The sequence below is a fragment of the Ailuropoda melanoleuca genome, chromosome 10 (genome assembly GCF_002007445.2).
Source record: "Ailuropoda melanoleuca isolate Jingjing chromosome 10, ASM200744v2, whole genome shotgun sequence".
Classification (NCBI taxonomy): Eukaryota; Metazoa; Chordata; class Mammalia; order Carnivora; family Ursidae; genus Ailuropoda; species Ailuropoda melanoleuca.
In genome coordinates, this window is record NC_048227.1 from 65,116,741 (window position 1) to 65,140,519 (window position 23,779).

Here is a 23,779-nt window from a genome sequence, read left to right on the forward strand (position 1 = left end):
TTGTCATGGGCAGCAAAGGTTTTCAATTTTCTTTAAACTGGCAGGCTTCCTTGTTCATTTTCAAGAAAACTTCCACTTAAATACCTAAGTCTAAATAACTAGAATTTGTCAGCTCATCATTCTCGCACATAAAAATGATGTTTCATGGGGAAAAAAAGGAACCATTTCAGCTCTTAATGCACAATTTCTTTTCATCGTCGTGACAGTTCCTACACTTGGGCATCCACTGTGTTTTTTATACATACTTCCCATTTCATCACCCAGAATATGGGAGAGAGAGCTACTCAAAGGGTTGAGATTTTATAAAATTATCATTTTACCACTTTACCAAGGATATCCTTAAGTGAAACTGGTTTTTTTTCTTTGTTTTGGTAACTTAGAGTGCATGGCCGCATGAGGAATCACACAAGGATTGCTAGAGTTCGGTGCCCCTGCCTGGATTCTTGCTAAGGTGCCAGCATTTTTAACCTGTTAGTGCTGTGGCATCATCCGTGCAAATGTCAACATATAACATCTTTATATTATTAGGAAAATAATTTTTACTTGAGGATTCCCTCAAAGAGTCTCAGAGACCCCAGGGGTCCATGGACCTTACTTTATGACTCTTCAGGGGAGAAGGCTTAGGTTATAAAAAGAGGACTACAGTAAAAATTTTCCTAACCCTCCTCTTAACTGACTTGCCAGTGAAATTCACCTCCCTCGCTTGTGTAATCTGGCAGCAACTCTCGTAGAATGCTGAATGTCAAGGCCAGTTGGCTGCCCTTTGCTAGGTCCATTCATCTCTGTTCCCACTAGTAGAATAATGTGCTTTTGCAAATATCAGTTGTATTTGTTCTCAAACAAGTTTATGCCAATTTCATTAATACTTGTAATTATATAATTTTAATAATATGTAAATAGAATAAATGTGAGTTCAAAAAGAAAAATGTATGTTTTCTAAATGTATGTTTCTAAAACTAACTTAAATGCTTTAGAATGACTTATTGTAAAAGATTGCTGTCATAAGTTAGTGTGGATGAGATTTTTTAAAAGTTTAAGGAAAAACAAAAATCTGGAAGGATTCTACATTCCTTCACAAGTATCTTTAATTCCTATCTTTTAGAGAAACTAGGCTTGAAATTGTGATGATGTGTTATGTGTGTTCTTTGCAGGAAAGAACAATGAACTGATCTGTAGACCCACTTTTAAAGAAAAGGCTTTTAGCTCACCTTCAAAAGATTGGTGAATGTTTATACATATAGGTATTTTAAGGAAATAAAATTCATAAATTAATATCTGTATCTTTTTTTTAATGATTAACCCATTCAACCAGCTTTTCCAGTAGATTTATTAACCAGTAGTCAGGATCACATTGATTCAAATAGTTTCTTTGCTGCCCTCCATGAGCTAGAAGCAAATTTCCTTTTGTTTCCATGACCATAAAATATGCTGTCTTCCATCACTGCACTTAGTATCTATGGCTGGGTCAGATTGTTTTGGTAAAGGACTTAGATAACCTTTTAGAAACGTAACTATTACAGGTCAGACTTCGTAATGATACAGTGATGAGCCTCATGGTATAAGCTTTTTTTTTTTAATTGGCGTACTAGCACTTTATTGAATTGGAAACTGGGGGAGCTTGGAGATTTTCACAGAAATCACATAGTAATACTTCCTGAGGGATGAGAATTATAATAAATGTTCTTTGATGTATAAAAATAAGTTCACTGGTTAAAAAAAAAAATAAGTTCACGGTTAATCAGATGTGTCCGAGTTGGGCAGATGGTACCGGTTCATGATGTCAGCTCTGCCATGGTTAGGTTAATGCTGTCATTTGTAGATGCGTCGTGACATGGCACAAAGACACAGGCTGGGAAGCAAATGACTCAGATTTTCTCTGCTTGGCTCACCAACCACCAGGAGTCACTGAAGATTGTGTTCCTAACTCCCTGGCAGTGAGCTTGCAGGAGAAGTTGTTTTTTTCCCTAGAAGTGGGGAATGAATTCACACTCCTTATAGTCTATTTATGACCAGTCCACACTAGCAAGCTGACTGGCAACGTGGCCTTGTCTGTGACCAAACAGTTAAAAAACTCATCAACCTTAGTTATTTTAGCTTCAGGCCATATCACCACAGCTAACCAAACACGGAAATTATTATTAAGTATCAAGAGATTCCTCCAAATACCTGATTTCATGATGATCATAGATTCACTGTAATAGTGTGGCCTAGTTTTATAGGCCGGTTCCTTCATTTTTTTTCTTGCTTTCCAAAAATGTTTACTGAGCATCTACTATGTGTCAGACACTGTTGTAGGATTAGCGATCCAATAGGGGGTGAAATAGAGAAAAAAAGTCAACTGTGCACTTGTAGAACTTAAAATCTAGTAGAGGATACATATACCTGTACACACACAAACACTAAGAGAACAAAAAAGTAAGAAAGGGAAATGAGATACTGTCTTTTGGGGAGCGGTGTTGAAATTCTGCCGGGTGACCACAGAAGGCATCACTAAGATCACATCCTTCATATAAAACTCCTAAAGGAAGAATATAGTCTAGAGGAGGTGGTCTCTCAGGACATTGTTAAGTATGCTTGTCCTGGGATCTATGGGGTTTGTATGGGAGAAATACTGCATCTTAATTTTCATTGACTCTAACTGAAATTTAGCCTTTCTTCCAAATCATGAACATAGGTAACCCCCATAGTGATGCTGGGAGAACTTGTAGCTTTGTCATAGGTAGATATCCTAGATATTTTCATATCCCGTTATAGTTGTCATAGAAACTATTGCTTATGCTCATCACTACTTACAAATTTTAGTAGTTACTATCTCTGCTATTAAATCTTGTTTTTTAGTGCCATAATAAAGGACAGAGATCACAATTTTTTTAAAAATCTGTATTGATAGCTACATGTCAAAGTAACGGATTTCCTTATGTCCCTTCGTATTCAATCTTATGAATTTAAAGCATTGAGAAAGAGGCTGAGGCTTCACCAGATTGCCAAGAGGTCAGGAGGTTCATGACATAGAAATATTAAGCCTTCATTTAATCCCTAATTGAGTTTTCTTATACCTCCCATCTGTACAGCACACTCTTCATTGGTGTCCCTGCCCTAGAGATTACTCAGATACGCTTGAGCACATGGGGAGGGTTTTCTAGATAGTGCCATAGAATTGTGATTGTGAAAGATCCCTTCTAAGCTTCCTGTATAATGCAGGCCACAAACTGTAAAACCACTTGCTGAATAATGTAGCCAGCCAAGCAGAAACTTGGGCTTCCTGGAAAATGATGGTTTCGTACTTCACAGGTCAGCTTTTACACTTCTCTGAAAGATACGCAAAGGACCTTAAAGAAAGAACAAGATGTAGAAATCTAAGTTAGGGGGCGCCTGGGTGGCTCAGTCCTTGGGTGTCTGCCTTCGGCTCAGGGTGTGATCCCAGGGTCCTGGGATCAAGCCCCGCAGCAGGCTCCTCTGCTGGGAGCCTGCTCCTTCCTCTCCCACTCCCCCTGCTTGTGTTCCCCCTCTCTCTGCCTGTCTCTATCTCTGTCGAATAAATAAATAAAATCTTAAAAAAAAATGAGTTAGAATCAGCTCATTTCACTCACACCAGATTTTTAGCCACCCTCCTCGTCATGGCCTTGACCAAGTGGGTCTGTCCAAATTGAGAGGTCGTACACTACAGGCCAGGATTCCTGCACCTTGACCAGCCTGCGGGAAATAAGATGGGCTATATGTGTTCCACTGGTTTGCCAAGGCAGCCATAAGAACAGAACGGAGACCCTCTTCCTATGTGGAAGGGGAGGGGTGAGGACTAGTCAGATGGATACGCCGGAGAATGCCGCCCTGCCACTACATGTTATGTGCTTTAGATCTATTTGAACATAGTCTCCTAGCTCTCCTCAGGAGTAGAAGTCAAAAGAAAAATTCTCAACATCTTGATGTTGCCAGAAACCTGAGAGAGAACAGCATTCACTCTAGTTTTCCCATGAGACAAACTTCACGCTTGTGTCTAATGTGGAAGGCGGCTAATTCTGAGGCGTTAAACCTCTTGGATTGTATCTTCAGTTGTGCCCTTTCTCTCTGAGAAACAGACACTCGAAGAGTGTGATGAACGCTGTGGGACTTTGCCCTCATTCACGTGGCTGATTTTCCTCTGCAGGCTGGTGAAAGACGCTCCTTGGGATGAAGTCCCGCTTGCTCACTCCCTGGTTGGTTTTGCCACCGCCTACGACTTCTTGTACAACTACTTGAGCAAGACACAACAGGAGAAGTTTCTTGAAGTGATCGCCAACGTCTCGGGATATATGTACGAAACGTCATACAGGAGAGGATGGGGATTTCAGTACCTGCACAATCACCAGCCCACCAACTGCATGGCCTTGCTCACGGGAAGCCTGGTTCTGATGAATCAAGGTGCGTGTGGACACAGCCGAGGGAACGGCCAAGCCAGCGTCAGTCATGGCTGCCCTGCGAGCAGGACGCTTTTATACCTGCCTTAGTACATGTTCATACTTGGATCCTAGCTGAGCGCGTGAGATGAGGTAATACCCAGGGCATCTCTTAGACCGCTGAGAGACGTCCCTTCCTCATTTCTGCTGCTTATATTAACCTACAGGTTGTTGAAGTAAGGCTTTTGATTGCCCGAAGCCATATCCTTACAGCACACGGTCAGTGGGGAATATTCATTTCCCCAGAGACTTTTGACAGTGAACACAGCCATCCTGGGTAAATGGAGTTTTTAAAAGCTTAACAGGTGGTTTATTATTTGAAATGAATGCTCTTTGCACACAGATGTCTGTCATTACAACACTATTTTTTTTTCCTCTAAGGACTTAAAACAACCATTTAGGTCAAATTTGGAAGTGACTTATGGATCGCATAGCTACTTTGCCTTAATGGATTACATAATTGCTGATACTACATTTTCTCTGTTCTTGTAATTCTGACTTAATTACAACATCTGAGAAAGTCTATACATGATTAAATTAGACTGTATTTAAGAGAAGCAGCCCTAAGACCACAGTGAATTGTCAGGATATTAAACATATACTTGGAGCTGTCAAGTCTGACAGAACTCTTGACTGCTTCCCCCACAAGAATTAGTATGCATTTTGTAGATTATCCAGCATCAGATTTCTTCAAGTCCAGCTTTCTCCCTTGTCTTATCAACCAGCCATCACTTTTAATTCATCTTAGAGGAAAAGAAACTAATATTAACTGAGCACATGGCATGTGTTAATCCTTGTCCCTATTTTATTTGTCACATCAGCCATATAAGGTAGCTGGGATTTGGACCCAGTTCTGGTCAGACTCAAAGTTCACTCTCTTTCCGCTATGTTTTGTTGCCTCTCTTAGAGTAGAGATTCAATTTATAGTAGTTTAAGGAAAGCTTTAAGAGGGCCAAGTTTCATCTTGGCTCCCTTTGCCCCCTACTCTCACAAAAACAAACAAGATAGAAAAGATCAAAATGCAAAAACCATTAAAAGAAATAAAAGATCAAAATGCAGATCTTCAGACTATTGATAAATAAATCCCAAGGCCTGTGAAAAGACATCCTCATGAAGTGGTGGAAGGACCCCAGGACAAGCTAGCTCTCAGCCCGGACCTTGGGTTTTAGCCTAGGTTTTCGCCTAGTAGAGTCTTAGTTCTTTGTATAAATGTGTAGTTACTTAGTAGCAGGAGTAGAGCTGATTTCTTTGTTCTCCGTGGGAGGTTAGATTGCTCCAGATACCCTGCAGACATCGAAAATGCCGGTTCGAGTTGGATCAAAATGTGTAGTTCTCCTCTCGCAGGAGTTTGTATGTGCGTTTATTTTCTGACTGCAGTTATGGATTGCTCAGGGAGGGGGTGTGCCAGAACCCCCACGTCGGCAGTGTACGCATTTATAAGACGACTGGACAAAAGAAGAGGTGAACTCTCCGGCCCTGCGCATCGCAGTTAACGATCGGGCTCGCAGTCCGGGCTTTCTTGGCCTACTCACCACCTTCGGGAGACGCCTCACGGGCGTTTCGGCAATCCCACGTTCTCCAGACCAGCCTCACAGATACTAGGCTAGCTGAGTGCACCAGTAGTTCCTACTGGGACTCGCATAACATCTCAAAAGGGGGAGAACTAAAATGTTCTCTCTGTTCTGCTAACTCCGTCTAAGGCTCGGTGCACAGGGACCACACGATCACACATAAGCAGTTTACAATTCAGGTGGAAGGAAGACAGGTGTGAAATGTTTAAATGAATACGCAGTAGTTACCATAGCACCAGAGAATGAAGTAAGAGGTGTCCTGAAGCTATGGTTAAGTTTCAGTCGAGTGTATTAAGTTTGAATTCAGGAAAACAGCATTCTTTAGGCGAGTTTGAGAAGGTTCATAGAACTTTGAAATATAGATAGGATCTGGATAAGTGAAAATAATGAAGGACATTCCAGACAAGGTGCGTGGACGGTGGAAAAGCACAGGGCATAGCATCAATAACAATATCAACTCCTAAAACCAATATTGCCCTGTATGTTAACTAACTTAAACAAAAATAAAATAACAGTATCGGTGCCTCAAATTGACCGATTTGTAGTTCACAAAGGTAGACATTGCCTCATATCTCCCAAACAGGATTGTTGTAGGGGAAAAAATAAGGAAAAGCCAGGTCATGTGGTATTGGGGAACAGTAGGTAGCAGGCCTGATTTTAAATATCACAGTGGAGTCTGGTTAGAGATGGAAAATACAGAGAAGAGAAAGATGAAGATGACTAGAACTAAATCCTAATGATTACAGAAGAGAAACTAAAAACCCTCCAGGAGACTGGCCTGGCAGGTGTATGGCTGGATAGGAAGAGACAGGGTACAATTCACAGTCACCTCTGCAAGCAGAGCCTGAGAACAGTGCTGCCTCCAGGAGCCTGGCACCTTGGATTTAGGCTGGGATCTGTGGTCCCAGGGCCCCCGGAAGCCCTCACACCCAGCACACGTGGTAGGCCGTGGTAGTGCTCAGTGCTGGCGATCACACACGTCTGTGGGAGCAAAGCAACAAGACTCCGTCCACATCAGGAGGCAATGAGCTTAATTTCATCCTCAGTGGTTGTATGTTTTAAATATAAGCAAACAAAACAAAACTGAAATTTTAAGACCTAGGTTCAGATCAAAGTTCTGTTCATTTTTAGTGATGTGTCAGAGGTCTTGAACAAGTCAAGCTTTCTGTGATTTTGGAGTAATAATGCCTACTTGAATTGGTAAAAGGATTAAATAAGATTGTGTTCGGTGCTGTGTAAATTACGAATGTTTTAGAAACGCGAGTTGTGATTGTTATCTAAGTGCTAGTCTTGCAAGAATTGTAGGAAGCTAGCATTTTTGTGTCAAAAGTATTTCATAAAAATTTTAAGGCCTTTAATTTTCAGTTGCGGAAGTAGAAAAATGTGGCACGCTGAAGTGCTTGAACAAAATTTTAGCTCATTTGTGGTAGATTCGGGACTCCCAGGTGATATTTTTCACCATCGGATTGTCACTTCCGTGGTGTCTCTCACCCACTGTGCTGCCTTTTGAGATCCTATGGAATCTAAAGGCACAAAAAGGATGAGAGATTGTCTTCTAATGACTTTCTGCTTAGCCGTTATAGTATTTGCAGCTTATTAAAAATCCTATGAAATAATGGTGCAAGTTTTATGAAGTGAGAAGCTTCAAAAATATTTTCAAGTAGTAGTTTTTAGAAAAATTGAATAAAATTCTTAATATACAAATCTTTTCTTGTAGACATAAAGTTATGTGCAGTTTGTGATCTTAGATGTGATGGGGTTTCAAATTTATTAAATATTGGAAACTGATACTCATTTCAAGGTTGATCTTCCTTTAGTTAGTAAATGACTTGTATTCGAGAACTTTTTAATTTGTATCATGAACCCAACACAAGCCTGGATTAACAATGTTATTTATAATGTTGATAAGTGGGAGTTCTACAAAGTGCTATTTGTACTGTAGTCGGATAACTCAGAGGATTTTATTTGGCCATAGTTTTGTTTATGCTTCATTACAACCATAGTCCTTGTTTCCATGTGTTCTCATTCTTCAGGGTATCTTCAAGAAGCCTACTTATGGACCAAACAAGTTCTGACCATCATGGAGAAGTCTCTGGTCTTGCTCCGAGAGGTGACTGACGGTTCCCTGTACGAAGGCGTTGCCTACGGCAGCTACACCACTAGATCACTCTTCCAGTACATGTTTCTCGTTCAGAGGCACTTTGACATCAACCACTTTGGCCACCCATGGCTTAAACAACACTTTGCATTTATGTATAGAACCATCCTACCAGGTATAGTGATGAATCAGAAATGGGAAAACATTAACTATGATAGTTTTTTCTGATTATGAAAATGGGCTAGACTAGGAAAAGGAATGTGGGGTCTGAGTCATATTGAGAATAAAGGGATTTTTTATAGGAATTCAGGAGTTACATATAACCAGAACTTTTGGGAAGTTATTGTGAGGATTTGTGATTTGTGTACTATAAAGCTCAGAGCATCATGGATCAAATATAATTCGTAGCCCCCACAGTACTTTTATTTTTGTAGATGTAAAGCTTGGGAACATATACAGGTTCCTTTTCATGAATCTTTTTTTTTAATTTTCAAATTATTATTCTGTTTATTTTTTGTATATTTGAAATAGCTTACAAAACAAACTAATAACTTTATATGTTTCTAATTCATCTGGAAAAATAACATTTCCTTTTCATGAATCTTAACAAAATATAAACATTATGGTTACATGTTAATTTTCCTTTACATGCAATCCCAAATTGATCCTCTTTTGTTTTATAGTTTTTAGTTTTTATTTCCTACTATATAGGTATTCAAAATGAAAGACTATACCTATATATTTATTGGAGCTTAAATATTTTCTTTAGTTTACTGAAATAAATAACATAAAATATAAAAAATCAAAAAATTGTTACAAAACTTCTAATTGCTCGTTGCCATTGTAGGTCAGCCTTCTAAGAAAACTAGCTCCAAAAAATATATATATGATTTAAGAACACTTTAATTTCTTTTTTTTTTAAAGATTTATTTATTTGTTTATTTGACAGAGATAGAGACAGCCAGCAAGAGAGGGAACACAAGCAGGGCAAGTGGGAGAGGAAGAAGCAGGCTCATAGCGGAGGAGCCTGATGTGGGGCTCGATCCCATAAGGCCGGGATCACTCCCTGAGCCGAAGACAGACGCTTAACAACTGCGCCACCCAGGCCCCCCTAGAACACTTTCATTTCTAGGGCTGCCTTGTAACTCTCCTTATTTCTAAACAGGATTAAGATGTTAGAAAAAGTTTAGAAGGTAGATTTTCATCAGGATGGGGATTTTTTTTTTTTAACACCCAAAAAACAAATAATCCAGCTGAGAAATGGGGGAGAAGATACGAATAGGCATTTTTCCAAAGAAGACATCCAGATGGCTAGCAGACACATGAAAACATCACTCATCATCAGGGAAATACAAAAGTATATCACCTCATACCTGTCAGAATGGCTAAAATTAACAACACAAGAAACAACAGGTGTTGACGAGAATGTGGAGAAAGGGGAAACCTCTTGCACTGTTGGTGGGAATGCAAGCTGTTGCAGCCACTCTAGAGGACAGTATGAAGGTTCCTCAAAAAGTTAAAAATAGAACTACCCTATGATTTAGCAATTGCGCTACCAGGTAGTTACCCAACAAATACAAAAACACAGATTCTAAGGGGTGCAGGCATCCTGATATTTATAGCAGTGTGATCAACAATAGCCAAACTATGGAAAGAGCCCAAATGTCCATTGACTGATGAACAGATAAAGAAGAGGTGGTATATATATACAATGGAATATTACTCAGTCATCAAAAATGAAGTCTTTCCATTTGCAACAACATGGATGGAGCTGGAGTGTATGATGCTAAGTGAAATAAGCCAATCAGAGAAAGACAAATACCGTGTATGTCACTCATGTGGAATTTAAGAAACAGAAGAGATGAACTTATGGTGGGCGGGGGGGTGGAGAGAGAGGGAAACAAGTCATAAGAGACTCTGAAAGACAGGGAACAAACAGGGTTGATGGAGAGAGGTCGGGGCTGGGTATGAGCTGGATGGGTGATGGGTATTAAGGAGGGCACTTGCTGTGATGAGCACTGAGTGTTGTATGTAAGCAATGATTCACTGAATTCTCCTGAAATATTTCACTGTAGATTAACTAACTAAAATTTAAATAAAAATTTGAGAAGAAAAAAAGGATAGGGTTTTTTTTTCCCCCAGTAAAATGTAATTTTTAGATGGGAATTCTAGATCTACAGTAAGGAATCCAATCTTTAAATCTTTTTGCTCTGGTTGTATACACATGGACTGAATAGAATCTCCGTTATTGGATTAGTTAACCAAAAACACTGCAGGCAAAAAGAAACCATAAGGTTCTTAAAATTTAGTTGAGAATTAACTTTCAGAACCCTATTGTTTTAGTGCTTATTCTTAGCTATGCAGGAGAGGCCTGTTTTGTAGTTTATCTTGATAAACGAAGGCCATCTAAAGCCAGGGACCTTGAAGAGGTCTCAGTGCTTTGTAATTTGATCTGACCAGCCAGCCACATCACTGCTGAGAGCTGTGTCTGTGACTGTGTCCTAAACTGGGAAAGATAGGATGAACACCTCTAAGGGGAGGATTCATGTATTTATGTCAATCAATCCACCAAACCATTATTGAACATCTATGTGCCAGGCACTGTACCAGGCAGGGGATCCAAAGAGAAATAAAACCTATCAGCTTTCAGGGAATTCATAGATTACTAGAAGATTCAGAAAATCACATTTTATCATAAAATTGACTTGGAATAGCATTTACTAAACTGGTAGAAGCAAAAACACTAGCTGTAAATTACATAGATTTGATCATGGTATCATTTTGGAAGGGATTGTGTATTAAAATTCAATCTGTTCTCAACAACCTCTCTTTTCTTGTCCCCCCCTCTACAGTGGCTATTCTAGTAATGATTATTCCTGTCTGGCCCAGAGTTGTCTCCCATTCTTTTTCAAGAACACCTGGAGCATATCCAGTCTTACCGGCTTTTGTTTTGCTGATCTATTCCTGTACAATTTTTGCATTTTCTTAATTTAACTTCCAGCAGTACACATTAGCAGGATCTTCTTTGGGAATTAAGTTTTCTTCCTGTATGGGGGCGTCTGGGTGGCTCAGTCAGTTAAGCATCTGCCTTCAGCTCAGATCATGATCCCGGGGCCTGGGATCGAGTCCCACATCAGCCTCCTTGCTCAGTGGGGAGGCTGCTTCTCCTTCTCCTGCTCCCCCTGCTTCTGCTCATGCTCTTTCAAATAAATAAATAAAATCTTGGGGGGAAAAAAAGTTTTCTTCCTATAGAAATGCAGTGTCTCCCTTAAGCCTTATAACTTCCACTTTACTGGATACCAAATGGAAGCACCTTATGTCATCATCTTGGTGTAGAATGGGGAATGGGTTGGTAAGAGAGCTAGTGCTCAGTCCAGGTTGAGGAGCTCACCGTGCTCCAGAGGAGAGCTATGTGTCTCTGCAGATACAATGACACATAGCATGGACACTGGAAAATGAGGAAGGTGGGCAGTATACAGAAGTATTAAGAATTGTGACACCCGTTACCAGTGATAAGTTGCCACATAGCAAATACAAACTTGCACACAAGATTTGTGGAAGGACCTTCAGAGGTCTCATTAACTGGTCTGGGGTGAGGCGGGGCATCGTGCTTTTGGTTTTTTTTAATCCAAGGTACACAATCGATTCTAATTTGCAAGCAGGATTGAAAATCATTGTTTAGGTCTTTATGGGAGCATGCAGTTTTAAATGTATCTTCATTCTGTCAAACTTCTTTCCCCAGGGTTTCAGAGAACTGTGGCCATTGCAGACTCAAATTACAACTGGTTTTATGGTCCAGAAAGCCAATTAGTGTTCCTGGATAAATTTGTCATGCGGAATGGCAGTGGAAACTGGCTGGCTGACCAGATCAGGAGGAACCGTGTGACCGAAGGTCCGGGCACACCATCCAAAGGGCAGCGCTGGTGTACTCTTCACACAGAATTTCTCTGGTAGGACACGTTGGGCTGCCTTTAAAAAGAAATTGTACCCAGGGCTACAGGGTGCTAGATTTCTGCTTTTAAAAAGAAAAACGACAGAAAGCACTTTGTAACCCCTTCTTCATACACTAGCTTAGCTTCGGTTCCTGTCGCAGGGTTGGATACTCTGCTAGAAACATTTCCTTACGTGTAGGATCTCATGACTGTTGGCAGTTTTTGGTTTTCTTGTGTTAGAGATGTCCTGGGCTCACACTGTTTCATAGATGGGCATGTTTTGTTTTCCATCATTTTTTAAATCATATAAAGAGAAACCCCACAAAATTTAGACTGGGTTACTCTGACAATCACACCAAAGAAATTAATAAATAAAGGTAGAAAAATGTTTTGTTTTAGTAAATGGAGCATTATAATCTACTAGCAAAGCTGTTACTGAATTTCCAAAACTGTTTAAAAGTGTTTGACAGTATTTGACAGTTTCACTTTGATAATAAAAGAACCATGTAATTTTTTCTGCCCTAATCTTTTAAGCCCAGAAAGAGAAGCCAGGGTCTCCTTTTTAAAGTACTGCCAAGTATATTGTTGGCATCCAGTAAATTGAAATAAAAATTACAGGGAACTGGTTAATCATTAATCCTTGATGTCTTTTCAAGCTATTGAAACGTGTATTCAATTCCAAAACAAGCTGCTTTGGTCTGATTTGCTTCCTTCAGTATTTTTTTTTTTTTTTTTTTTAGTTTAAACAATTAAGAGGGAAAATATTAATGAAGTTATAACTGGTGATAATTTAACCAGCAATTTAAAAAACTATTGTCACAGATGAAGTAGATATATTAATAGGTAACCATTCCTGTTTTAGGGGTGTGAAGTAATTATTTAATAGTGATTTCACTTATCCCAAATAAACAACCAGGAGAGTTCTACAAAACTGACCACAGGAGTCAGATTAATGCTAAGTCTAACTTGGTTCAAAATCTGTTATTTATAGGAATATGCAGACTGACCCAAATCAAAGAAGTATGGCCAATTCATCTTGTGTCTAGATTTGTTAAATCACAGTAATTAAGCCAACATTATTAACTAGACCTAAGTAGAGACACAGTTTCTGGTGGCCTGAGACTCTAGAACAACAGACTTAAACAGCCAAAACCAAACACCAGTAAGATTCACCATAGGTGATCGGTTCTTTTTAGGGAAAAGTACCTAAGAGCTAATAGTACAGGCCTGCCTTTCTTCCGTTGAGCAGGGAATCATGCAAACCTGTCAGATACAATATCTCAAATCATCAAAAGCAAATAATCACGTTTATGATTACTTTAGGGGGCCCTCTCTGACTCAGAAACCTGTGTTCTTAACACTGGAAGTTTAATGTTAATTATTGTTTTAACTGGATAATCCATTTGCCATAAATAAAAATGAGAGGCCATTTTTTGTCCAAAATCCATGACATCATCTGCAGATTAACACAAAACCAGTGGCTCTTGGTAGGCAGTGGTAGCCACAATTATAAATCTCCCAGTATTAATAGTTTCTTGAATTTCCTCCATTTATATTCTTAGATGTGGTATTGGCAGTAAATTTTATCTAATACGTAAAGTTCAACTCTTAAATTTTATTTTTTTAGAGGGTATACTCTAACAAACTTTCAATTGTATCAGTTATCACAGAACAGTACTTTCTTAGAACCGGAGGCTTGTTAGAGTCTAGATCCTAACACGGGGTGCTCTAGAATAGAAGCCCCTGGACTAGAAGTGTAGAAGTGTAATTCTGTCCTCCGGAGGGAAGCTCTGAAGCCATTCAGTGAAGAAGGTCCCTGGAGCGATTAGCAGGCGCAACCCCAAGGATCACAGGTTTTGAAGATCGACTCGTCTCCCCTTCGCTAAGGGCGTTCCCCCGTGCAAGCTCATCCACGGGTGTTTCCAAAAATGTCCCTCCCCCAGAAGCCACTGCCATCACTCTGGGTAGCATCTGTGTTGTTTCCTCCAGCCACATTATGAAGTGGCATCACGGTTCTGATGGGTTATTTTAAGTTCCACCAGAAAACCATTTAATTTTGAAAAATGAATCCTTTCAGGTATGATGCCAGCTTGAAGTCTGTCCCTCCCCCGGATTTCGGCACCCCCACACTGCATTATTTTGAAGACTGGGGTGTCGTGACTTACGGAAGTGCCCTGCCTGCAGAAATCAATAGATCTTTTCTCTCCTTCAAGTCGGGAAAACTCGGGGGCCGTGCGATATACGACATTGTCCACAGAAGCAAATACAAAGACTGGATCAAAGGGTGGCGAAATTTTAACGCAGGGCATGAGCATCCTGACCAGAACTCGTTTACCTTTGCTCCCAATGGGGTACCTTTCATCACGGAGGCTCTCTACGGGCCGAAGTACACCTTCTTCAACAACGTTTTGATGTTTTCGCCAGCGGTGTCCAAGAGCTGCTTTTCTCCCTGGGAGGGTCAGGTCACGGAAGACTGCTCTTCGAAATGGTCGAAGTACAAGCAAGACCTGGCAGCCAGCTGTCAGGGCCGAGTGGTGGCCGCGGTGGAGAAAAACGGCGTGGTGTTCATCCGTGGCGAGGGCGTGGGGGCTTACAACCCGCGGCTGAACCTCAAGAACGTCCAGAGAAACCTCCTCCTGCTGCACCCCCAACTGCTGCTCGTCGTGGACCAGATCCACCTGGGGGCCGAGAGCCCGCTGGAGACCGCCGCGAGCTTCTTCCACAACGTGGACGTTCCCTTCGAGGAGACGGTGGTGGACGGGGTCCACGGCGCTTTCATCAGGCAGCGGGACGGCCTCTACAAGATGTACTGGATGGATGATACCGGCTACAGCCAGAAAGCCACCTTTGCCTCCGTGACGTACCCTCGGGGCTATCCCTACAACGGGACCAACTACGTGAACGTGACCGTGCACCTCCGCAGCCCCATCACCAGGACGGCGTACCTGTTCATCGGGCCGTCTGTGGACGTCCAGAGCTTCAGCATCCACGGAGACCCGCAGCAGCTGGACGTGTTCATCGCCACCAGCCGGCACGCCTACGCCGCCTACCTTTGGACGGGAGAGAGCGCCGGGCAGTCGGCCTTGGCGCAGGTCGTTGCCGATCGGCAGAAGATCCTCTTCGACCGGAGTTCGGCCATCAGGAGCACGTCGGTGCCGGAGGTGAAGGACTACGCCGCGCTCGTGGAACGGAACCTGCAGCATTTTAAGCCAGTGTTCCAGCTGCTGGAGAAGCAGATCCTGTCCCGGGTCCGGAACACGGCCAGCTTCAGGAAGACCGCCGAGCGCCTGCTGAGGTTCTCGGACAAGAGGCAGACGGAGGAGGCCATCGACAGGATTTTTGCCATATCGCAGCAGCAGCAGCAGCAGCAGAGCAAGTCAAAGAAAAACCGAAGGGTAGGCAAACGCTATAAATTTGTGGACGCCGTCCCCGATATTTTTGCACAGATCGAAGTCAATGAAAAAAAGATTCGACAGAAAGCTCAGATTCTGGCACAGAAAGAACTGCCCATCGATGAAGACGAAGAAATGAAAGACCTTTTAGATTTTGCAGATGTGACCTATGAGAAACACAAAAACGGTGGCTCCCTGAAAGGCCGCTTTGGACAGGCCCGGATGATGACGACAACTCACAGCAGAGCCCCGGTACTGTCGTCTTCCTATACCAGACTGTTCCTGATCCTGAACATTGCTATTTTCTTTGTCATGCTGGCAATGCAACTGACTTATTTCCAGAGGGCCCAGAGCCGTCATGGCCAAAGATGTCTTTACGCAGTCCTTCTAATAGATAGCTGTATTTTATTGTGGTTGTACTCTTCGTGTTCCCAGTCACAGTGTTAGCACTAAAGCTATCCATTATGTGATCGTTGTGTGGTCACAAGAGTCTATGCAAAAACAAAACTAGCCCTAGTTTGTTACTGGACTTTTTATCTCAGATTCCTTTTAACAAATTAAGGGGAACATATCTTCACACAAAGCAGGGATATGGAGAAATCAGAATTGGAAAGGCAAAGATTTATCAGAGGAATAAGAGTGGCTTGGTTGTCCCATGGTGTTTCTGGAAGTATTTGGCTTGGCTAATTTAGCAGTCCATATAATATTACTCTTAAAAGAAACAAGTCTGGTTTTAAGAAAAAGATTTAGATAGATTTGGGTTTTATTAATATTAATTTAATGCTATTAGCAATTTCCAAATACTATTTTATGGAAAAGACTGAAGCACACTGTTCTAAGAAGTTCAGAAAAATCTTTTTAGTGGTGTAGTCATATTGAAAAATAAGTATTATTAAGTCCTGGTATGGTGGTGTTAACTTCCTTGGAGAGTAGTTCATTAGTTTAAAAAAAGCAGGATCTCCATATTGGATTCCTATTCAGACAACACAATAAAATGATGGCAGACGACCATTAAAAATTTAAAATACATTTTCAGTAGAAAAACACATATCTGTGAATGAATATTTCCTTGACGATGTTGGTCTCTGCACACACATAATGCATCCATTGGTTGTTCAATAAATAAGACAATTAGGGGTAACTTGATTTTCTCTTTTTCTTATATGGAAAACTGTTGTAGACCCAGTGGCTCAACTTCAAAATAAAATATTTTATATCCGAAATGTTGATTTCAATACCAAAGAAGATGGGGAAGGTAAAATTTGAATATTATTCTTATGTTTTTTTAATAGAAAACTTTAAGTTTATTTTGCTAAATAAACATCATAATTATGATTTATCTGTAGCGTCTTCCTTCTTTGTTCCATTACATTAAACACTTATGCAACAAGTTTGAAATCCTTGAAGAGAAGTCTTTATTTGGACTTGTTAATTATAGTGTTTGAATTGAAAGAAGTAATTTCTCTGCTTATTTAGCTTTTTGTGGCCTAGACATATTTTATACGATCTGAAGAGAAACCAGAGTATGGCCTAGACATATTTAAAACATTGAAAACAAAACACAATTTCTGATATTTAAGTAATTAAAAACATAAAATCGCCAGTTATTGTCAATCAAGTTTTCTGGTGTTAACAGGAGCAGAGAGTGCTGGGAACGTGTCCCATAGGTTAGATTTCAGCGTAGGAAAGTGATCTAGTTACAGGGAACTTAAAAGTAAATTATCTTACATTCTACATTCTATGTAGGTGAGTCTGGCAGATTGCTTCCTTGAAAACAGAAAATACCCTTGGCTCAAAGTTTACAGTAAGGACACATTCACTGATTTGTCGGTCTGAAGTCATAATGGCAATCTTTTCTTTTTCCTTGTCCTTTCTGTTCATGGAAATACCAGTATGCAACAGAAAACAGGGATACAGGAGAAACCCTTAGGAACAAGCACCTTTTTGCAGTTCTAATCCTGAACCTTCTTACATAAAGAAAACACAAGTTTTGACTTCATTCATTACACTTGGCATGTAGAAGATGACTTCTGAGGAAGTGGTTTTTCTTCTTTCGTGGAGGAAGTCTCTAGGGAGGATGTCATTACACACTGTTTAAAAGAATAATGTTTTCAAAAGAAGAATGCTTCCGTTTGTCCTGCATGGATGCTGTTACTGGGATTTAAACTTGCTTTATGTGACAGATTCTCCGTTTACTTAACCTCATTCAACATTCCTCTCTTCTCTTTCTCATTCCAAAGGGTGAATTGTCTGAAATGATCAAAAGCAAATTTTGAAAAAAAGGAAAAATTGCTCTTTGAGGCTACCAAGCGAACCTGATCTCAGATCCAAAAACTCAAGGCGTACTTTCTAATACGGATAAAAAGCGCAAGCGAGCACCAAATCCAGCTTTCCCTTTGTTTCCATTAGGTCAGGGCAAACCGTAAATTAGTCATCATAGCATGCTCCAATCGAACACATTAGTTCATTCTTTAAGTAATTTTTAAAAGTATGGTAATCCTGCATCTTTGAAACAAAATTGATTAAATGGGGTTTTTTTCCTTCTAATTAGACCTCATATTTCACTTAAAAAGAAATTTCCACAGGCAGTGACTCAAGTGGTTAAAAAAAAATGCTGAAAGGAATCACTGCTCTTTATAATGAGACATGTTTTATATCAGGGGTAGTGCATATTTGAATACAACTAAGGAACTCTTTGTATCTTCCAGAAAACCGAGCAATGTTAAATCTCCCTTGCAAACGGAGTAATCAATTATAGAATCTATTTCAGTGCTGCTCCCAATGAAAGGAGTGTTTCAAGTTCACTGAATAACATGTAAGCTGCTGTTCAGGGGATTGGTAGGACTCTTAGTCCTAGTCTTAAATAAAGTTTGGGAATTATTAGCATACATAGCTTATCTGTGCAGTGGAGAGGACACATTCCCTGGTTGGTAACTGATTAGCTTATAAACAGCCACAATGATGGATGAAACATAGCATCTGCTGCGAACATTCTTTTGAGATCATTGTTAGAATTGTTAATAAAGTCAGGCAGAAGTCCTTATTCTGGGACTGTTTTAATAATTCAAATGTATCGCCTGGGATATTAATTCTTCCACAAATATTTTAGTCATGATTTTAAAGAAGTAGCAAATATTCTAAGTTTAATAGTAATAGAATGTGATGGCCACGGAATGTTTTTTAAAAAGAAAAATGTGCATCATGGTTTATTCTGTTTTAAAAAGAATTGTTGATAGTTCACAAACCACCCACAAAGGAATTCGAGATTTCTTCACAAATTTTTCAGAGAAAGCAAGTTGTGAAATGATGTAAGTTAAAAAGTAAATTCATGTTTTTCCTTAGAAATATAAAACAAGACTAAAATGAGTATGATCATGGGTAGAAGGACCATGTAATTTATCATCTAAACTAGGCACTTTTGAGAGAGGAGGAGCAAACAACAGATAGAAACCAAGACTGTTCTGGAAACACTAGGACATATGGTCATCTATGCCATAGATTATTCACTGAGGAAATAAAAGGGGTTAGGGTGGTGCGTGTGAAGGTCTAACTTGAACTTTAGTGCTAAAAAAGGAACTTGAGATGAGCTGGTCGGGTCTCCAAAATCTGCAAGGAGGGAAACAGGCTCCAGCAAGGGGGACTTTCCTCTTGCCCACTTCCTGTCCGTGCTTATTCCTGTGCTCATTTCCTTTCTGTTGGCAACGCCCCTCAGCTAGACTCTCCTGTCTTTAGGTCCATGTTGAGAAGAGGTCAGTTTCTGCAGCTTGTTTAGCTCACTGGCAAAGATAACATACGTCTCCAGCAGTGTTTCGGCTAGATACCTGCTGCTTTACGCTATAACGCCAATCAGCTACTGACATTCCTCAGGAAATGGCCGAGAAATCATGCAATCCACTACATTGTCTAAACATTTAATTTTTGGTCATTCTCTTTTAATAGGTTCAAACTCTGTTAAACAAGGCACATCACCATGTGAAGAATAAGGTCCAAGTTGCATTAGGACTTTCTTGCTCTTCTTGGCTGCATAGTTTCCCTCTCTTTGTTTTGGGGGTTTCTTTGTTGATTTTGGATTTTTTCCCTAAGTTATAAATATACATCATTGAAAAGTAAAATAGTGCTAAAAGGCTTGTACTTTTAAACATTTTCTGTCCACTCCTTTCTCACTCTAGATTCGTGCTTCCCAGAAGTAACCAATTTCTGATTGCCTTAGCTGTTGTGTCCATGATGTCCTTGTTTATAATAAGGTCTAAAACTTCTTACCAGGGAAGAAGAGGATTTAGCTCTCTAGTCCATCTCCCCCCTCTTCACACCTGTTTCATTCACCCCTAACCTTCCAACACAGTACCGTAGTTTTGGTTATATCAGTATTCGGTATTTACATGCTATAACTATGGTAAACGGGACTCGCCGGTTAGCCTTGTAGAGTACTGTCTTACTTCCTTTCGTGTAGAACTTTGGTTTCCCCAAAGTTAATGACTATTTCTTTTTCTCATTTGCTTAGTTGTCAAGCGATTTCACTTTCTCCCCAAACTTTTCCAATATGCGTGGGAATCTCCTCACTCTGTTCAATCACCTCTATGTAATCAGGCCATTCTTCTCGTTCTTGGGGCCAGCCGTCCTTCTATGTTGGTTGTCCTCAGATCTCCTTTCTCCATCATTCTGAGGATTCCCTATGCCTTTTGCTGGGTAATCTTCTGTTTCCTGAACCCCATGCTTCCTTTTTGGCGGAGCATATCCTCCCTGAGATAGACAGACTTCCTTTCCTTTCCTTTCCTCTTTCCTTTCCTTTCCTTTCCTTTCCTTTCCTTTCCTTTCCTTTCCTTTCCTTTCCTTTCCTTTCTTCTTTCCCATTCCTTTCCTTTCCTTCTTTCCTTCCTTTCCCCTGAGATTTCTGAGGAAGAATGAATGAGCAGTAAATATCTTACCCCTTTGCATGTCTGGAAAAAAAATGTTTCTTCTCTCCTTCACTTGATCTATCACTTAACCAACAAGTGTAGGTTGGAAATAACTTTTCCTCAGAAATGTGAAGGCATGGCTCCATGACTTCCCAAATGTTACTGCGTTTTCTCCTGGACAGAGCAACTGTAACCAGAGAAAGTCTTCATTCTCTTTCCTGGTGACGTCAGTGGAGGGACGCTGTTGAGGGAAGTACTTAGAAGGCCTAAATGCACATGTGTTCAGAGTCATGGAGGAAGGGAGCTAGAGTCTCCCTTACCCTCTGATTAAGTACAGCATCTTCACTCTCAGCCATGCTGTGTCTTTAATCCAGGATCGCTCTTCTCAGTCTCTCCAGGGAGTCAAAGCCTCATCTTCTGAAGTCCACGTGCTCTCTGCTTGCCATGGTCCCCCATTCCATTTCCAGCTGCATTCCGCCTGTCAGAGGTAACTGCTGCCAATTCCTGAGCCTTGCTGCAGTTGCGCAGAGCAAACTGGCTTGTTCCCGTTGATGACAACCCTATTCTCTTGCTGAGTTGGATCTCAGCCTCCTCTTTAGTTACCATTCATCTGTCTTTTTTCAGTATGTGTTTGGTGTGTTTCAGGAATAGGAGGCCAGTGTGGCTGGAGCAGAGCAGGAGAGGGGAGGATGGTGGGAAACGAGAGCTGATCACACATGCACCCATCGGTTGTAGCAAAGACTTGAATTTTGAGGTGAGAAGTCAGCTGGAAGAATGGAGTTGCAGATAACTGAGATGTGGCCGGCTTTAGGAGGAATAACTAGGGGGAGGTGAGTCCAGGAGCTTGCATATTTTCTAAACACCCGATTGGTCCTAGAATCCAGGAATGGGCTCTGGCTGAAGATATAGTTGTTGGTGTCTTCTTAAAGGTTAAGCGGAAAATCACTGGAAAATCACTGTAAGGGGAGAATTGCATCCTGGATGAACGGAAGCAGAAAGAAACGGAAGTATGAAAAACCAAGTCTCGTTCAAGAATTCACCCAGATTGGTGTGATTGGCTCATAGGGCACGAAACAGAGAGTGGTTGAAGACGAGACTGGAGTGGAAAGCCAGGAGAATATTAAAGGAACTCTGTATGACTTGTTAAGGAATTTGGATTTTATTCTGCAGTGAGGGCTCCTCAGCCTTGTTCGTGCTTCAGCATAACTGAGGGGGGCAAACAGTGCTCATCACTGAGCCAACACGGCCTTGATTTTCACCAGGTGGGATATGTGGATGGGGTGGCTAAAAGGACTTGAAAAAGGGGAGGTGATGATGGCGCACACCTGTATGTGTGTGTGTGTGTGTGTGTGTGTGTGTGTGTGTGTGTGTGATTTTGAAAAATCTTTGAGGTGGCGCTGATATGCCCCCACTTCCCATACACTCACTCTAGAGGGAGGTTTCCCGCTAGTTGGAAATCACTGCAGGCAGTGCAGAGCCATTGAAGGATTTTCTTTTTTAAATAATCAGATTTGCATTTTATTTATTTTATTTCTTAAAATGTATGTATTTGACAGAGAGTGAGAGAGCACAAGCAGCAGAGGGAGAGGGAAAAGCAGGCTCCCCACTGAGCAGGGAGCCTGGGGCTTGATCCCAGACCCCTGAAATCATGACCTGAGCTGAAGGCGGACGCTTACTGATTGAGCCACCCAGGCGGCCCCAGATTTGCATTTTAGAAAGACAAGTTTAGCTTCAACATAGAGGGTGGACCCAACGGGGAAGAGATAGGAAGCTATTTCCATAGTCTATCTCCTTCCATAGGTAGGACATAATCAGCTCCAAAACTAAGTCTAGAGAGAGAATATTTAAGGCCCAGCTCGCAGGCAAAAGATGTGACCAAAGGGATGTATATTTTGTGGAAGCATATAGGTCAACTACCCTCGGGATGTATGTGTCTCTGAACCCCATTTACTATAGAAGAGCACAGTTGCCTGCCATGCGTCTGCCCCAATACCCCTGACTGTCCCTTAATAAACTTTGGAAATTGTCCAAGTCTTCCTGCCATTTCTATTTTCAGTCTGCCTGTTTCAGAGACTCCACATAGATTCGTGTGGCTGGAGTAGAGGGTGTATAATGGAGGATGGTGGAAAACAAGACTAAAAAGGTAGACAGTGCTAGAGAGGGTGTCCCTTTTTCCCCCTTAATTTTTTCATTTAATTTTTAAAAAATAATGGCAATGGTATGGGCATTTTGATTAACTCAGGCAGTTGAAGTGCCTTTTAAATGGGAAGAATAAAGGTGCTGCTTGCTCCTCCAGCTGCCTCTAGAAGTTAGTTATAGGGCAATCTTTGTCCTGGAAGGATCAGTTGATTTTACTGGTGGGTGCCAAAGGAAATGTTAATGATTTGGAATGGGCCTTTGAGGCTTTGGTTTAAGGGGGATTTTCTTAAGGTAAGAGCTGCTAAAAAGATTTCAGTTAGCCTGCACTTTCCAAATTAAACAATGAGAAGTGATTTTAGTATGTATTTAGGAATTATTTTCTGAACAAAAAAAGTTCCCAGTGGTTTAGTCACCTTCATTTTTTTTTCAAAGAAAGTATAATAACAGGAACTACCTTTCTCTTGAAAGGAATATCTTGTCAGTCTTCTCTACTTTTCACTTTTCAGCATGTGTTGTTTACCACTTTTTAATTTTGTCCAGGATAAGAGACAGCAAGTAAAATAAAAGAAATTTATTGCCTTCCCATGCAGATAATCTTGATTTCTTAACTCCTTACCCCCCCTCTCTAAGGAATTTGTTTTAATGACATAAGGATGGATCTGTGCCATTTATTAGAGTTCTGAGGACAATTCTTGGAGCACTGTATTATTTAAAGCTCTGTTCCTGGTACAAAAGGACTGAGAAAAGGAAAACGTGATTATTTTGAAAGATGAATTCACAGAACTTTTCATCAAAGTTGAAATATAAGTCGCAATAACAACTCACAACATTACTGTTATCAAATACTGTCTTGGAAGACATAAAGAGAACATAAAAATCACTACTCTGACTTCCCCACTAGACTACACTCCCTGAGGGCAGGGATTGGGCCTCCCGCTCATTGTATGTACACGACCCTCGCACAGTGCCTGGCACATACATGGTATTCAAAAAACGCCTGACGAGGGGCATCTGGGTGGCTCAGTTGGTTAAATGTCTGCCTTTGGCTCAGGTCATGATCCCAGGGTCCTGAGATCGACTCCAGCATCAGGCTCCCTGCTCAGTGGGGAACCTCCCTCTCCCTCTGCCTCCCTCTCCCTCTGCCTGCCGCTCCGCTGCTTGTGCTCTCTCTTTCAGATAAATAAATAAATAAAATCTTAAAAAAACAAAAACAAACCAAAAAAAACACTTGGCAAACCGACCAAATACATGAATGGAGCCCAGACGGACCGCAGTCTCAGAAGACCTTAACACAGAGCGCTCCCGCCCGTACAATGAAC

General features: G+C 40.9%; 1 protein-coding gene across 8 annotated transcripts in view; it reads left to right on the forward strand.

The window, feature by feature from the left end:
* DSE (dermatan sulfate epimerase) overlaps positions 1 to 16,761 on the forward strand; it is an 82,036-nt gene extending 65,275 nt beyond the window's left edge. For 3 of the 8 annotated variants that reach the window (XM_034669010.1, XM_034669012.1, XM_019804721.2), the window contains 4 exons: positions 4,145 to 4,398; positions 8,038 to 8,277; positions 11,845 to 12,052; positions 14,112 to 16,761. In XM_034669010.1, the coding sequence (XP_034524901.1) occupies positions 4,145 to 4,398; positions 8,038 to 8,277; positions 11,845 to 12,052; positions 14,112 to 15,873 (2,464 nt within the window). In that variant the 3' untranslated portion in view covers positions 15,874 to 16,761. Of the gene's footprint in view, positions 1 to 4,144; positions 4,527 to 8,037; positions 8,278 to 9,983; positions 11,736 to 11,844; positions 12,053 to 14,111 lie in introns of those variants that run through there. The other 5 variants (XM_034669013.1, XM_034669011.1, XM_034669014.1 and 2 more) reach the window with 5 other exon arrangements.
* The last annotated feature ends 7,018 nt before the right edge of the window (positions 16,762 to 23,779 follow it).